The sequence below is a fragment of the Canis lupus genome, chromosome 23 (genome assembly GCF_048164855.1).
Source record: "Canis lupus baileyi chromosome 23, mCanLup2.hap1, whole genome shotgun sequence".
NCBI classification, from domain to species: Eukaryota; Metazoa; Chordata; class Mammalia; order Carnivora; family Canidae; genus Canis; species Canis lupus.
This window is the reverse complement of record NC_132860.1, coordinates 38,151,195-38,168,202: the sequence shown is the minus strand read 5'-3', so window position 1 is coordinate 38,168,202 and position 17,008 is coordinate 38,151,195. Positions and strand designations below refer to the sequence as shown.

The 17,008-nt window shown below is 42.8% G+C and overlaps 1 protein-coding gene across 5 annotated transcripts in view; it reads right to left on the bottom strand.

Moving 5' to 3' along the window:
* Window positions 1-14,235, bottom strand: part of CCDC83 (coiled-coil domain containing 83) — a 48,538-nt gene extending 34,303 nt beyond the window's left edge. Inside the window, exons 1-2 of one of the 5 annotated variants that reach the window (XM_072794937.1) lie at window positions 13,839-14,235; window positions 7,284-7,406 (exon numbers count right to left, since the gene is read on the bottom strand). In XM_072794937.1, coding sequence (XP_072651038.1) covers window positions 7,284-7,378 — 95 coding nt within the window. In that variant the 5' untranslated portion in view covers window positions 7,379-7,406; window positions 13,839-14,235. Of the gene's footprint in view, window positions 1-2,367; window positions 2,447-6,404; window positions 6,551-7,283; window positions 7,407-13,838 lie in introns of those variants that run through there. The other 4 variants (XM_072794934.1, XM_072794932.1, XM_072794936.1 and 1 more) reach the window with 4 other exon arrangements.
* Window positions 14,236-17,008: the final 2,773 nt, after the last annotated feature.

Genomic DNA, 17,008 nt, shown 5'->3' with positions numbered 1-17,008 from the left:
TCAGGCAAGTCACTTCTCTGAGCATCAATTTCCAACCTGTCAGTGGTGATAACAATACCTAGCTCTAATCCTTTAAAGATTAAAATAAGAATTGTATGTGAATGTTTCTAGGGTAAAGTAGGTGCTTAGGAAATTTCAGTTGAATCTGAATCTTATATCCTCAGCCCTTCCTCCAAAATATCATTTATATGTGTGACATTGTGTATTCAGTACAGAGTAAAATAAATCTCCTTCTTTCTCAATGATGAGAAAATGCACCATAAAAACAAAACAAGCAATTCCTTTAGTGGCAAAAGTGCTCTGTTTGGATACTGTGAAACTTGGACTTCAGTACTGCTTCTCCACTGACTGCCCAAGGACTCTCAACCTCGTTAGGCCATGCCTTACTTTTCAGGAAGTAAGAGAATTGAAGGCGATGAGCTCTATATTTTTTCAGTTCCAAAATTCTGCATTTTACATTGATCATTGTTCCCTTTCATGCAGTCACACAGACAATCACATACAGCACAAATAAGATTTAATGAGCTGCTGCTCTGTGCCCAGTATTGTTTAGGGCATTATGGAGATAGTGTGGAACAATACTTCCATGATCCTTGCCCCCAAGGAGCTTACATTTCACTAAACAATAAAGAAGTAAACACCCAAGCATATTATTTACCTATTGTTATGGGGGAAATAACAGGCTATGATAAGGATATTAAACAGAAGGGACTACTATGCACAGGTGGTTTCCAAACAGTAGTGGATATAAACCATGTTTTTTACTTCCCACCTAAAGCTTAGATGTGGGGGCATCTGGGTAGGTCAGTCGGTTAAGTGTCTGCCTTCTGCTTGGGTCATGATCCTGGGTCCTGGGATGGAACCCCACATAGGGCTCCCCCCTCAGCAAGGAGCCTGCTTTTCCTTCTCCCTCTGCTGCTTCCCCTGCTTGTGCTCTTTCTCTCTCTCCCTCCGTCAAATAGATAAATAAAATCTTTAAAAAAAAATAAAGCTTAGGTGTGCAAAAATTCTGAAAGAGTGCCTTCTCTATCTCCCATTTTTAAGGAGAAAAATTAAAATAATGTAAATGAGAATTATCTGAAAAAAGGCTTATGCAAATTCATGCAAATTATACGATTATAAATATGGTAACTTAATTCACTTTCTGCATGGCTGAAGCAGGCAAATGAATCTCAAGTATATGGTGTCCATTGGTTGTGACTGAGTCTTTGCATGGTCTGGTTAACAGACTTATTCCTGGTTTCAGCTGAGAGGCTTCCTTGGTGATGACTGAGTGTGCAAAGATGGCTCTGGAGACTGCATTCAGCCCCAACCCCAGATCCTGCATGGCAGACACTTATACTAAAAAATATTTCCCATTTATTTGAAATTCAAATTTAATTTGGCATCCTATAATTTTATTTGCTGTATCTGGCAATCCTACACTTAATCTATCACCCCTCCACTTAGAGCAGTCAGGAGCAAATGACCTGGGGCTTTGTCTTATGTTCCTTGTGAGCAGTTCAGAAAGATCTAAGAGTACCAGCAGGCCTCAGGGGCAATTCTGACTTGCCCTAAAGGTTTTGGTGACTTTGTTGCCCCAACTGTGGCTCACATGGTAGGTGTAGGTCTAAGTCAGTTGAGCCTTTCCTTGGAATCTACTTCAACTTCCATGGGTCTCATGAAGATGAAACTGCACTTTAGAACTCAACACTATTAGCCACTGTGGGAATTCAAGTCTCACTGTTCTCTATGTACCTTTTTCTTTTCATATCTCCCTTAGGTGCCATGGTAGTGCACATGTGACACTAAAAGTGTCAGTACTAAGTACTGAAGCAAATGCAATGATAAACTAATGAGATAATACATTTAAAGCAGTTTGAAAAGGATACACTATTCTAAAGCACAGTGATATGAAATGGTTAGTAATACAATGGGTTACTTTTCCCCTTCCTTCTCTGAATTATTAAGATGTTATTAATGTGTCAACTTTTTCCCTCCAGGCAATTTAACTGAAAATTCTGAGAAGGAAAACAAATAAATCTGGATTATTATTTTTTTTTTCAGAGAGAGTGAAAGCATGGTGTGGGAGGGGCTGAGGGAGAGGGAGAGAGAGTCCCAAGCAGACTCTGAGTTGAGCACAGAGCCTGACATGGGGCTCATTCTCATAACCCCAAGATCATGACCTGAGTTGAAACCAAGAGTCAGACGTTTAACCGACTATGCCACCCAGGCACCCCTAATCTGAATGTTTTTTAAAAAATGTATACTTGTATCTATTTTTTAACCTATAATCATATCTACACCTATTTCTATATCTATATTCATACTCGTTGTAGAAAACTATGGGGAAAGCAAATATAAAGGAAAAAATAAAACCACAATTACCTAGAGATGATGATTATAGATTTTGCATTGGCAGTCTCAGCTCTTCACAAACAACCATAGAGGATCATGACCTTATATTCTTGGGACAGATTTTAAAAAAAAATGTTTAGTTGTCCAGAAATCATTGACTACCTACTATGTGCTCCCAGCTCTTTGTTAGATGAGATTATATAAGAGAAACATAAGATGCTGCCACAGGATATTTGGTCAATCTTTTCTCAGAAAGTGAGGGGTGTGTTTTGGTTATTTGTCATGTGACAAAAGTTCTGTCGCTTGGGAACACATGGAGTGAGTCAAGTGTAACTAGCAGAGCATGGTAGAGCAAGGCCTTGACTGTTTCAGTCCATGAGATTATTTATTTAGTCTTAACAAAGGAGAGAACAAAAACGTAAGATGTTCGATTTACATCTTGCATTAGTCATGAGAATTTTTAAATGTTTGTCTCTTTGTAAACCTCTGTTAAAAATAGAAATACTGGCCTCTGGCTGACCTAGAAGAGAAAGAAACAGTTATATTTGGATGTCATCAGTGTAAACCATAGGAACAAGTTAGAGACCAGGTTGTATTCACAGAGCCTGGCTTTTTGTCCACCTCTCCAAAGATGAGATGAACAAGTTTTCCGTTATGCTGACAGATGAGTGCATGTAGTTTCTGGTTATAACTTAATGTCTCAAGTAGAAAATAAAAGGGAACTTTGTTGAAAGTCCCTTCCCATGGGTGTTTCTCTCTTAGTGTTCTGACCCATTCACTCACTGTCCTCTAAAAAGAATAGACAGGTAGATTTGGAGTTTCTCAAGAATAAGGAGATGGATTTTTCTCTGAATGTTTAAAAAAAACTATTGGGGCGCCTCGGTGGTTCAGTTGGTTAAGCGTCCGCCTTTGGTTCAGGTCATGATCCCAGGGTCCTGGGATGGAGCCCCACATCAGGCTCCCTGCTCAGCAGGGAGTCTGCTTCTCCTTCTCCCCCTGCTCCTCCCCTTGCGCATGCTCTCTCTCACTGTCTCTGTTTCTCTCTCTCTCTAATAAATAAAAATAAAATCTAAAAAACAGAAAACCAAAGAACCCCAAATCTCTTAAGGGCCAGCATCACAGGCTAGTCACCAGCATCACGGGTTCTGCACTTTCAGCCTTGTTCCCCCTTCCAATAATTTCCTATTCCCAAATCCCACATGTTCCACAGGGCTTGGCTGATCTGACAGTTGCCTATATATAGGCAGCAGGTGGCTCCTACCCTCTCTCCCACATTTCTGCCTTCTCTCAGTTACTGAACTGTGAAAAGCTCTCCCTTACCCCAGCATCTTTTCCATAAGCCTTTCTCTCCTCCATTCTATGTCTCCATAACAACTGTTCCTCTTCCAGAGATCAGTTGCAATGTCACTTTCTCAAATAAGTTTTTCCTGACCCCTCTGACCATATCAAGACCTTTAAATTGTCGCACAACACCCTACACTTTTCTTTCATAATGTCTTAATTGTAGCTATGCAATTTTTTTTAAAGCTTGAAGTAGTTGTCCAATATCTGCCTCCCATGCCTCATCAGGCCAGGAACTAGGTGATCTGTTTGTTGCTCTCTTCCAGCACTTGCCTTGGACTTGGTAAACATTCAAGTATTTGTTCAGTAAAAGCATGAATGAAGTACATACTTTAAATATATATATATATATATATATATATATATATATTTAAAATTTTAATTCCAGTGCAGTTTTTCTGGCTGAATCATATACATATATATTATAATGAACATATAAACATATACATATATTGTGTATAACTGTATATAAATATATATATAGATACATATATATATTATCCATTCTGCTTTATCCATTCATTTATTGATGGACACTTGGGCTGCTTCCATAGTTTGGCTATTGTAAATAATGCTGCAATAAACATAGGGGTGTGTGTATCCCTTTGAATTAGTGTTTTTTGTATTTTTTGAGTAGTGTAATTACTGAACTGTAGAATAGTCTATTTTTAACCTTTTTTTTAATTTTTATTTATTTATGATAGAGAGAGAGAGAGAGAGAGAGAGAGAGGCGCAGAGACACAGGCAGAGGGAGAAGCAGGCTCCATGCACCGGGAGCCCGACGTGGGACTCGATCCCGGGTCTCCAGGATCGCGCCCTGGGCCAAAGGCAGGCGCCAAACCGCTGCGCCACCCAGGGATCCCTATTTTTAACCTTCATACTGTTTTCCACAGTGGCTAGATCAGTTTGCATTCCTACCAACAGTGGATGATTTTCCTTTTCTTCACATGAAGAAAGGAAAAAATACATCATTGTATTTTTGATGTTAGCCATTCTAACAGGTGTGAGGTGATATCTCATTGTAGTTTTGATTTGCATTTTCTGATGGATGAGTGATGTTGAGCATCTTTTCAAGTGTCTGTTGACCATCTGAATATCTTTTTTGGAGAAATGTTTGCTCATGTCTTCTGCCAATTTTTAATTGGATTTGTGCATGTGTGTGTGTGTGTGTGTGTGTTCAGTTGTATCAGTTCTTCATATATTTTGGATACTAACTCATTATTGGATGTCATTTGTGAGTATCTTCTATTTAGTAGGTTACCTTTTAGTTTTGTTCATTGTTTCTTTTGCTGTGCAGAGCTTTTTATTTTGATGTAGTCCCAATAGTTTATTTTTGCTTCTATTTCCTTTGCTTCAGGAGACATATCCAGAAAAATGTTGCTATGACCAAAGTTAGAGAAATTACTGTCTATGCTCCCTTCTAGGATTTTTATAGTTTCAGGTCTCACACTTAAGTCCTTAATCCATTTTGAGCTTATTTTTATGTATGATGTGAGAGGGTGGCCCAATTTCATTCTTTTGCATGTGGTTGTGCTGTTTTTCAACACCATGTATCAAAGAGATCTCTTTTTCTTCTATTGTGTATATTCTTGCCTCATTTGTCGAAAATTGGTTGATCATATAAGCATCGGTTTATTTCTGAGTACTCTATTCTGTGCTATTGATCTGTGTCTATTTTTGTGCCAATACCATATTGTTTTGGTTACTACTGCTTTGTAGCATATCTTGAAATCTGGGATTGTGATACCTCCAGTGTTGTTCTTTTTCACGATTGCTTTGGCTATTCGGGGTCTTTTGTGGTTCCATACAAATTTTAGGATTATTTGTTCTAGTTCCGTGAAAAATGCTATTGGAATTTGATAGGGATTTCATTAAATGTGTAGATTGCTTTAGGTAGCATGGATATTTTAACAATATTTGTTCTTCTAATTCATGAGCATGGAATATCTTTCCATTTGTTTGCATCACCTACAATTTCTTTCATCAATGTTTTATAGTTTTCTGAGTACAGGTCTTTTACCTCCTTTGTTAAGCTTACACCTAGCTATTTTATTCTTTTTGGGGCATTTGTAAATGGGGTTGCTTTCTTAATTTCTCTGTCTACTGCTTCATTATTAGTGTATAAAAATGCAACAGATTTCTATATAGTGATTTTGTATCCTGTGACTTTCTTGATTTTGTCATTTCTAGTAGGTTTTTGGTGGAATCTTTAGTATTTTTCTATATATATAGCGTCATGTCATTTGCAAATAGTGAAAATTTTACTTCTTCCTTACCAATATGGATGCCTTTTATTTCTTTTTGTCTGATTGCTGTGGCTAGGACTCTGGAATAAAAGTGGTGAGAGTGGACATCCCTATCTTTTTCCTGACCTTAGGAGAAAAGCTCTCAGTTTTTCACCACTGGGTATGGTGTTAGATGAGCTGTTTTCATACATAGCCTTTATTACATTGAGGTATGTTCTTTCTAAACCTACTTTGTTGAGGGTTATGAAGTACATTCTTATATGAAAAGGACCGAAATGAATTCATTTACTTCCTAAGACTTATACATTAAAAACCTACCTCGTGCCAAAAACTGAGGTTCAAAATCTCATCAGGGATTTACTATCTATGAATTGGATAAAACATAAGCATAGAATATGTATTACCTCTAGTTTTGTCTCCAGCTCCTGGGAGTGAGACACTAAGAAATATTTTCATTAAAAATAATTTTACCGGGGATACCTGGGTGGCTCAGCGGTTTGGTGCCTGCCTTTGGCCCAGGGCGCGATCCTGGAGTCCCGGGATCGAGTCCCATGTCAGGCTCCCGGCATGGAGCCTGCTTCTCCCTCCTCCTGTGTCTCTGCCTCTCTCTCTCTCTCTCTCTGTGTCTATCATAAATTAATTAATTAATTAATTAATTAATTAAAAAAATAAATTTAAAAATTAAAAAAAAATAATTATATCAGGGGGATCCCTGGGTGGCTTAGAGTTTTAGCGCCTGCCTTTGGCCCAGGGCTTGGTCCTGGAGTCCCAGGATCGGGTCCTGCGTTGGGCTCCCTGCATAGAGCCTGCTTCTCCCTCTGCCTGTGTCTCTGCCTCTCTCTCTGTGTGTGTCTCTCATGAATAAATAAATAAAATCTTTTAAAAAAATAATTGTATCATTTGGATTTGATCTGTAGCCATTGGAGATAATGCTCATTGGAATGTCTAGAAATGAACTCTTCTATAAATGTATGCTAACTATTCCATGTTACAATAAACCTATTAATAAGCCAAAAATCAGCATCAATACTTCTAGACATAATCATATTTTATGAGGTAAGTCAGCCAGCTGTTATATACAAACTGTGTATTCAGTATGTGGGAGAGTGGTGGGAGAGAGGAAGCCAAACCACATTAATGAATGCTGTTTCACTACTACTACTTGAAAAATATTATAGTCAAAGTTTCAAAAACTTTAAAAATATGCACATAGCACAAGAGTGAAATTATGCTTCCAATCTACCTCCAGTCTCTCTTGACAGCTTTTGAGCGCATCACTTTCCATTTGGAGTTATATGAATCTTAACAATGATTTCCATTTACACATGGGAACATTTGGATTTCATAATTGAAACTTACTGGTATTCTAGAAGTGCTTCACTAGTAGGCAATTTGACTTCTTTGTGTGGCCCATCTTGAACATCCTTTTTATTTGCTTTTGCTGTGTTATCCATTGTGTTGCTTAGTTAGTAAGAAGCATACCTGTTTGAAAAGAAATGGGAAAAGTAAATAAATTCTGTCTTTGCTCCTCTACTTGTGTTTACTCAAGATAAGGAACTGCTGGGACTTAATTTAGAACTGTTTTTTTTGTTTTTTTGTTTTTTTTCATTTCAGGTCTCCAGGTCTCCAGACCTATTACCTACCACAATGCTGGGACATAATGAATCAACAGATTCTTGAGTCTGGTAAGTTCCATGCCCAGGTACAGCATTTCACCACCCAAAACTTTCTAAGAGACTCATCCCTTTATGTTATCCATCTACATCTGTTTTCCCTCTCAAGTATTTTTAAGAACAAGGACTTAACTTTTTCAGTCATTTTATTCCACCACAGTGTTTGGCAGAGTGCACTGCATATAGTAGCAGTTCAGGAAATGTCTGTTAATTTTTTTAAAACTAAGATAAAACAAAAGTACAACTTTCTATGAACACCAAGAAACTAGAGCCCAGAAGAATTAGGTTTGGCCAGGATTGTTATAAAGAGCAAATAAAAGCACATATTCAAATGTTTTTTAAGGGGCTAAAAGGTTTACAAATGCAAAATAATAGTAATAATAATATTATTAACAGTAACCGCTCATCAGCTATTAATTGCTTTTTAATCAATAGTAAAAAAATTGTCAAAAATGATACATTTTAAAAGTGAAAAATCAGGTTCACCGTTCAAAGATTTATAAACAGGAATACTTCTTGGATTCTGTATAGGTACTAAAGTACTTCTTTTCAGATTACATAGTCTCCCTTAACAGATTTTTATCTTTTAATTTCCATTAATCTCAAAAAAAAGAGTTCCTAAACTTCAAAATATTAGTAATTGGGTATGGTAGAAAGAGTATAGCCTTTGTGGGACGCCTGGGTGGCTCAGTAGTTGGGCGCCTGTCTTTGGCTCAGGTCATGATCCCAGCATTTGGGATCGAGTCCAGCATCGGGTTCCCTGTGAGGAGCCTGCTTCTCCCTCTGCCTGTGTCTCTGCCTCTCTCTCTCTCAGTCTGTCTCTCTCATGAATAAATAAATAAATATTTAAAAAAAGAATGTAGCCTTTACAATTATTTATTTAGATGGCTGGAAACTCCATGAAAGTGGGGATGATATAATTCTTGTGCATTACTCTATTTCCCCACACAGATGCACAATAAATCCTTGTCAGATGAAAAAATGGATGGATGAATCAGGCAGACATGTTTTTTTTAATTTATTTTTTATTATTGGAGTTTAATTTGCCAACATTTAGCATAACACCCAGTGCTCATCCCACCAAGTGCCCCCCTCAGTGCCCATCACCCAGTCACCCCAACAGGCAGACATGTTTAAATCCCAGATCCACCACTTATTGTCAATGGAACCTTGAGTAGATTAACCTTTTTGAGCTTCAGTTTCATCATTTGTAAAGTGAGAGAAAAAAACCCTTACTTTAAAAGCTGTCGTAAGAATTAAATAAGCTAATATTTAAAGCGCCTAGCATAGTGGCTGACATACAGAAAGAGCTTAGTTAGGTATTTATGCCCCTTTAGTTAAACTCCAGATCACGCTTCTTCAAACTTCAGGTAACTGAAAAGCAGAGGATGTCTGCCTGTTGCTAAGTATGATGATATGTGGAAAAACTAATCTGTGTGATTTGCTGTTGTCAACCTTCATCAATGATTTAGGTCACTGAATCGGTAATCTGCATAGATCACTGAGATCCACAGTGGGAAATCTCTCTGAAGTGAAACATGTTTTCCTAGACATGATGCTTGCATACCTAGACCTCCATCAAGGCTCAGTCTTTATGTCTGACCCTTTTCTTTTCCAGCCAAAATGTGTTCATCTCTATACTCTAACAGACTCCAGTATGCATGAATGGAAACATACTATAATACTTCCCAACTAAAAAGCATATAGGTGATAAAACAAAAAAATTAGCACATTAAGACAGTGATATATTAAGTGATATCTTCTCAGATATGAAAATCTTGAGAATAATTCCATAATCTACACACCAAAATGTGTCATTTATACCATCGTAGTTCACAGAAACTTCTCAGTTGAGAAAAAATTGCTTTCTTTTGTTTTAGATGCAGAGTTGAATTTTTATATTATTTTCCATTTTAGAATTAGAGTTTTTAACTTGACTATTGAACAAAAAGATAGCATGCTGACCAGTGTTTCATTTCACAACAGTTACTGTTCGACAGTGATTTTTATTATAAATATTTCAGTTAAAAGTTAAAACAAATGCTAACTTCGATCTCTAGTTCTCTAGTTCTCTTTATGAGTCATATGGAAGAGATCAAGTGTTAAAGTTTCCACCTACAGTACCCATCTGGTGCTGGGGGAGGGGGGATGACCTCATCGTGCTCAATTACCTCAGTTACCTGGCTAAACTCTCTGACTAAAGCATAGTTACGTAACTGAGGCTCATGACAAAGGACTTTAATAAAACATGAGTGAAAATGTGGATCCATTAAGCACAAATGATTTATGCAAAAACTATATTAAGATTCATTGTTTTATATATTTTTCAGAAAATTAGGACGCATCGGTTGCCCTTTTAATAGATGCATTCTTGCAATGAGCTAATGACATTACTTCAGAAAGTACTAAGTACTTCTACATTTGATAATGTCCTACAAACAATGGGGATTTTCATAAATATTTACAAGGATTTACAGTTCTTGACCACCTAGAGGATTTCTATCTCAGCAAAAGGTGAGAATCCTAGAAAAAAAACTCACAAAATAATGTGATTACCTTTCAGGAAGGTTTCACAAAGAATAATTCCTGACAGAGGGACACTTGATCTGTTTGCCAGTAACTGCAAACATCTATTTAGTGCCTGCTCTGTGCATGGCACTTTACCTGACCCTTAATTTTAAAATATGAAGAGACAAGATCGCTACTCAGACAAAGAAATATACTCCAGCAGAACTTCAAAAAAATAATGAGCAACTTTAAAAGACTAGAAAGATTGTGCATGTAATGAATGCTCCCAAGATCGTGACTACAGGGTGACCTTCTGTGCCTGTTTTTCCTCTCCCAACACTGGGCTTTTTCTTTTTTTTTTTTAAGATTTTATTTATTTATTCATGAGAGACACAGAGAGAGAGAGAGAGAGAGAGGCAGAGACACAGGCAGAGGGAGAAGCAGGCTCCATACAGGGAGCCCAACGTGGGACTCAATCCCGGGTCTCCAGGATTACACCCTGGGCTGAAGGCAGCGCTAAACCACTGAGCCACCCAGGCTTCCCAACACTGGGCTTTCAATATACGTTGTGGTGGGAGGACAGGTGAGGAAGCTGAGTTTGAAGACTGGGTGTCCAGCCTTGTCAGAGCCCACTCCATAATCATTTCCCATCAGAAAATGTTTCAAAATATATTCCCCAAGTGCTTTTCACTGAAAAGTAAGTAGGCTGTTTGGAAAAAAATGGACATATAATAGCCACATTCTTCAAATGTACTGTTAACCCATGTCTTACTTTACTCTGCAAAATTATCCAAAAAACAAAAAAATGGATTCTCAGGATCCTAGCTCAGTATCTAGAAGGTTCCTCATGACTCTTTTTCATTTGGGACGAATATCCAGAAGCCTCCTACTGACTCTTTCCGAATTTTATGGAGGCTGGGAGGGATGGCAGCTCTGCCCTGATACGTTTCCAGACATTTAGAATGGATTCTGATGTTGATTAGCCAATGTTTTTATATAAATGTAGATTAAAATGGAAGATATTCATTTAATAGCATTAGTAATAGCAGAAGTTCTGAATAAGATTCCATCAGAGGTTGAGAGTATGGTTTAGTTAAAAGATCTCTATGTGGGTGTTGGAAGTCTTGAAATCTATCTAGTCCTGGCTCTGCTATTACCTACCTATAAATGTGTAACTCTAATAAACAACAACAATAATAATATAATAATATCTCATTACAGTGTTAACTGCAGTATATATTTGAAAACATTCATGGCATTCATTCTCAACAAAATACAACTCCTTTAATACTGAATAATAACTAATCACTTCATCTTTGGACTTTCAAAAAATATATGTTGGAACATAGGCCAGGATCTTCCATGGATGCAAACTAGATGTTCAATAAATGTCTAATTTGAATGACTGACTTGCAAATCATGTGTACTCACTTTCTTTACCAATGACCCTATTTATTTGCTCATAATGTCGTACATATCCTTAGTTTAGAAAGTAAATCATGTTTGTTTGTTTGTTTGTTTGTTTATTTAAGGTAAGCTCCACGCCCAGCGTGGAGCCCAATGTGGGGCTCAAATCCACAACCCTAGATCAAGACTTGCACCAAGATCAAGAGTTGGATGCTCAACTGACTGATCCACCCAGGGGGCCCTGAAAGTAAATCACTTTTATTTTATTTTATTTTATTTTATTTTATTTATTTTATTTTTTTATTTTATTATTTTATTTTAAGATTTTATTTATTTATTCATGACAGAGAGAGAGGCAGAGACACAGGCAGAAGGAGAAGCAGGCTCCACGCAGGGAGCCTGATGTGGGACTTGATCCTGGGACTCCAGGATCTTGCCCTAAGCTGAAGGCAGATGCTCAACCACTTGGCCACCCAGGTGTCCTAGTAAATCACTTTTAAATGCAAATACTCTCTTATGGTAGAACATATTTTTAATACAATTTTTAAATATTTAAAAAGTGTTCTTCAGTGTATGTTAAAAAAAAAAAACTCTAAATTCATTTAAAGGCTTTTAGTAGTGAGAATATCACCTAAAAGTTAGTTTCAAACAAATTCAGTCCTCCTTTTGTATAGATTATGTATATACAGTCCAAAATAGCTTTAAAAAGTAAAACACAGCCAGTTTGGAGATACTTGTTAAACCACCATATACTCAAATTGAAGTATTTAAAAATATCTGGATATAGGTGCCTGGTTGGCTTAGTCTCAGGGTTGTAAGTTCAAGCCCCATGTTGGGTGTAGAGCCTATTTAAAATAAAAAAAGATAATAATAAAGTTAACTATTATTAATGTACCTTATATTTTAAAAAATAATAAATAAAATATCTGGATAAATGACACTAATAATAATAAATAAAATAATAAATAAAATATCTGGATAAGTGACAACTTTCACTTGCCTAATTGATGATTTACATTACATTGCCACATGTTTTCTTTGCCAGCGCAAATCCTTTGGTCAGTAGCACATTTCTGAACTGCAGTTCCCAAATTATACTGGATTCTTAGCTTAATAATTGGTCTATCTTCTGATCCAGAATTGCTAATAACATAGTTTGAAAAGCACTATCTTATACTAACTTATCTAGCAACCAGAACTACATTTTCCCCCCAACTCCTTCTGTCCTTCAAGCTTAGAAATGTCACAAAAGAAACATAATCATGAAAAGAATATTGTGAAGATTATGGAAATGCATGCAGTATTTTCATACTCTGATGGTGGAGAACAAAAAAGTTTCTATCATCAAATAACAGTGGTGATTATGAAAAAGATCTGCTGGAGCCAGGTCTTGGGGTGGCAATAAGGAAATCCACGAGCGGTTATCACACACACAATGATAAATACCCAATCTCATTATTTTCCTTCTCTGCCTTCACAGAAACATATCTATGTATATACTTTTTTCCTTCAATGAGACATCTTCCACCTCTCATCCTCCTCCTCAACTCTCTCTTGTCTAACAGAGAGTTAATCATGGAGTGAGAAGGGGACTGAAGAAGCAAGGTAGTGTGAAATTGAATTGTAAAAGAAGGATGTTGCAGCATCCAGGGCGGGGAGCTGAAGCCAATCTATGGACTGAGAGAGTGAGGGTTAAGGCCATCAACAACATTCAGGCCACTCAGAAAGTACCCACAGGGGAGGGCTGTGTACTGGTACTGAGAAGGATGCAAGGGGGTGTGAGTCTTCACTCAAAACGCATTCACAAGACTGGGAATGTGCTAAGAACACTAAGCCAAGCAAGGCTTGAGTCTAGTCCTAGCCCCTCCACTATCAGTTTTATAACCCCAAACAAGCCTCTAAACCCCCTGATCCTGAGTTCTCTTCATCTTTCCTGCCTCCTCCCAGGGTTATCAAGGAAGCTCAAGTACTTTGGAAGTACTGTCAAGCAATAAAGCTCCAAACAAATGGAAGAACTGGTTTACTGAGCATCTACTGTATGCTAGAGGCTGCCTGTGAGGTGAGGGCATGAAGGGTAGGAAATATCAGAAAGGGAGACAGAACACGAAGACTCCTAACTCTGGGAAACGAACTAGGGGTGGTGGAAGGGGAGGAGGGCGGGGGGTGGGGGTGACTGGGTGACGGGCACTGAGGGGGGCACTGGACTGGATGAGCACTGGGTGTTATTCTGTATGTTGGCAAATTGAACACCAATAAAAAATCAATTTATTATAAAAAAAATAATATGGGGCTTTCTGGGGAAAAAAAAAAAAAAAAAGTTACGAACCTGAATCAAATTCAGATCCTGCCCTCCGGGAATGGAAGATCTAGAAGGGCAAACGAGCAACACACCCGGGGGTTCTACTGCAAGGCGGTTAATATTTTGGTCAGATCAAAAGATCTTCGGGTTCTGTGTCCTGCGTGAAGAGAGGTGGGCGTCTGAGCAGCGCTCCCGGCGGCTTCCAACGGTCCCGGAGCAGGGCCCGGGGGAGGACGCCCGAGGGCGCGACCCAGGCCCCCGTGGGCGCAGGGCAGGCCCCGGGACTGGCGGGGGTGGGCGGGGAGGTCGGGCCTCAGGTGCCGGACGGGAGGGGTCGGGGCCGAGGCAGGAGGCCCGCCAGTCCCGCTACCGCCCTCCACGGCGTCCGGGAGCGGAGGCTCTGCAGGGGCCCGCAGTCCGCACTCGCCCGCCGCCAGGGGACCCGGCCCACCCCCTCCGCCGCGGCGCCAGCGCCCTCCGTTTCCAAGGCGACGCGCGCGCGCGGGCTGCCCCGCCCCGCCCCGCCCGGCCCCGCCCCGCCCCGCGCAGGAGCTCCCGCGGGCCGGGCGCGCCTCCCGGTGGCCGCACAGGGAAGAGGCGCGGCCGAAGGCCCGCGCTGCCGCCTTTTGCCGCCGAGATGGCGCCCTCCCGCCTGCTCCCCGCGCGATTTTCACCCCCGCAGCGCACCCTGCTGATTGCACACTAACGCACGCCCCCTCCCGGCCTCCCTCGACGGCTAAACCTGTAGGCGCTCGGTTGTGCGGACACGTGGCACGTGGCTCTGCGCCGAGACCGCAGCGTGGCTTAACAGGCGCTCGCGGGGCGGGCGGGGGTGTGCGCGGCCGGCCCCTGCCCCTCTGCCCCTCTGCCCCCCTGCCCCCCTGCCCCTCTGCCCCCCCTGCCCCCCTGCCCCCCTGCCCCTCTGCCCCCCCTGCCCCCATGCCCCCTTGCCCCCCTGGCCCCTGCCCCCGTGCCCCCCTGCCCTTCTGCCCCCCTGCCCCCCTGCCCCCCTGCCCCCCTACCCCCTGCCCCTCTGCCCCCCTGCCCCCCTGCCCCTCTGCCCCCCTGGCCCCTGCCCCCCTGCCCCCCTGCCCCCTGCCCCTCTGCCCCCCCTGCCCCCATGCCCCCTTGCCCCCCTGGCCCCTGCCCCCCTGCCCCCCTGCCCTTCTGCTCCCCTGCCCCTCTGCCCCTCTGCCCCCCTGCCCCCCTACCCCCTGCCCCCCTGCCCCCCTGCCCCTCTGCCCCCCTGCCCCCCTACCCCCTGCCCCTCTGCCCCGCTGCCCCCTGCCCTTCTGCCCCCCTACCCCCCTACCCCCCAGCCCTTCTGCCCCCCTGCCCCCCTGCCCTTCTGCCCCCCTACCCCCCTGCCCCCCTGCCCCCCTGCCCCTCTGCCCCCCTGCCCCCCTGCCCCCCTACGCCCTGCCCCTCTGCCCCCCTGCCCTTCTGCCCCCCTGGCCCCTGCCCCCCTGCCCCCCTGCCCCCTGCCCCTCTGCCCCCCCTGCCCCCATGCCCCCTTGCCCCCCTGGCCCCTGCCCCCCTGCCCCCCTGCCCTTCTGCCCCCCTGCCCTTCTGCCCCCCTGCCCCCCTGCCCCCTGCCCCTCTGCCCCTCTGCCCCCCTGCCCCCCTGCCCCCGTGCCCCCCTGCCCTTCTGCCCCCCTGCCCCCCTGCCCCCCTACCCCCTGCCCCTCTGCCCCCCTGCCCCCCTGCCCCTCTGCCCCTCTGCCCCCCTGCCCCCCTGCCCCTCTGCCCCCCTGCCCCTCTGCCCCTCTGCCCCCCTACCCCCTGCCCCCCTGCCCCTCTGCCCCTCTGCCCCCCTGCCGCCCTACCCCCTGCCCCTCTGCCCCCCTGCCCCCTGCCCTTCTGCCCCCCTGTCCCCCTGCCCCTCTGCCCCCCTGCCCCCCTACCCCCCTGCCCCCCTGCCCCCCTGCCCTTCTGCCCCCCCTGCCCCCCTACCCCCCTGCCCCTCTGCCCCCCTGCCCCTCTGCCCCCCTGCCCCCCTGCCCCCCTGCCCTTCTGCCCCCCTGCCCCTCTGCCCCTCTGCCCCTCTGCCCCCCTGCCCTTCCACCCGCAGGGCTCTTGCTGGCCCGGGTTGGGTGCGACAGTCCCCTGGGGTTTGGTCCTTAACGGAATTGCAGCCTCCTCCACTAAGTGCTTGTGTGATAACACCCGGCTCTGTAAGCTCCTTGGTCCTGTTTTGCTTCTCTCTTTACTTTTTTTGCTCCTAAACCTCAAGAAAACCAACACAGATTCCGATTCCGTTTTCCTCACTCTTTCTACTTTTTGCAGCTCTGTCCTAATTTGAGGGGGAAATATATCACCTGGCTACAACCTCCGAAGGTGCCTTTTCTATCCTGCATTTTTTATTTTTATTTTTAATTTATTTTTGATTTTTTAAATTGGAGTTCAATTTGCCAACATACAGCATATCACCCAGTGCTCATCCCGTCCAGTGCCCCCCTCAGTGCCCGTCACCCAGTCACCCCAACCCCCCGCCCACCTCCCCTTCCACTACCCCTTGTTCATTTCCCAGAGTTAGGAGGCTCTCATGTTGTCACCCTCACTGATATTTTCACTCATTTCCTCCCCTTTCCCTTTATTCCCTTTCACTAATTTTTATATTCCCTAAATGAATGAGACATATAATGTTTGTCCTTCTCCGATTGACTTACTTCACTCAGCATAATACCCTCCAGTTCCATCCAAGTCGAAGCAAATGGTGGGTATTCGTCATTTCTAATGGCTGAGGAATATTCCATTATATACATAGACCACAGCTTTATCCATTCATCTTTTGAAGATACAGATACAGTGAAACGCCAGGACTCCTGCATTTTTTTTCTTTCTCGGCCTCACGACAATTTCTTACATCCTGGCAGCACCTACTTAGGCTAGTAACATCCAAGTCACTCACCCCTCTGTCCCCAGAAGACACAGGTGAGGAGCTCCCTTGAACCCCCACTCTTCATAAGTCACCTGTTTGACATTCTTGAATTTGATTTTTAAAAAATAGACTATCATATATAGTTTCTAATTAGTTCTGTGACTTTTTTTTTTTTTTTTTTAGATTTTATTTCTTTGTTCGTGAGAGACACACAGAGAGAGGCAGACACCTAGACTCCCTGCAGGGAGCCAGATGGAGGACTCCAATGGGAAACAGAGATCACGCCTTGCACCGGAGGCAAGCCTCAACCACTGAG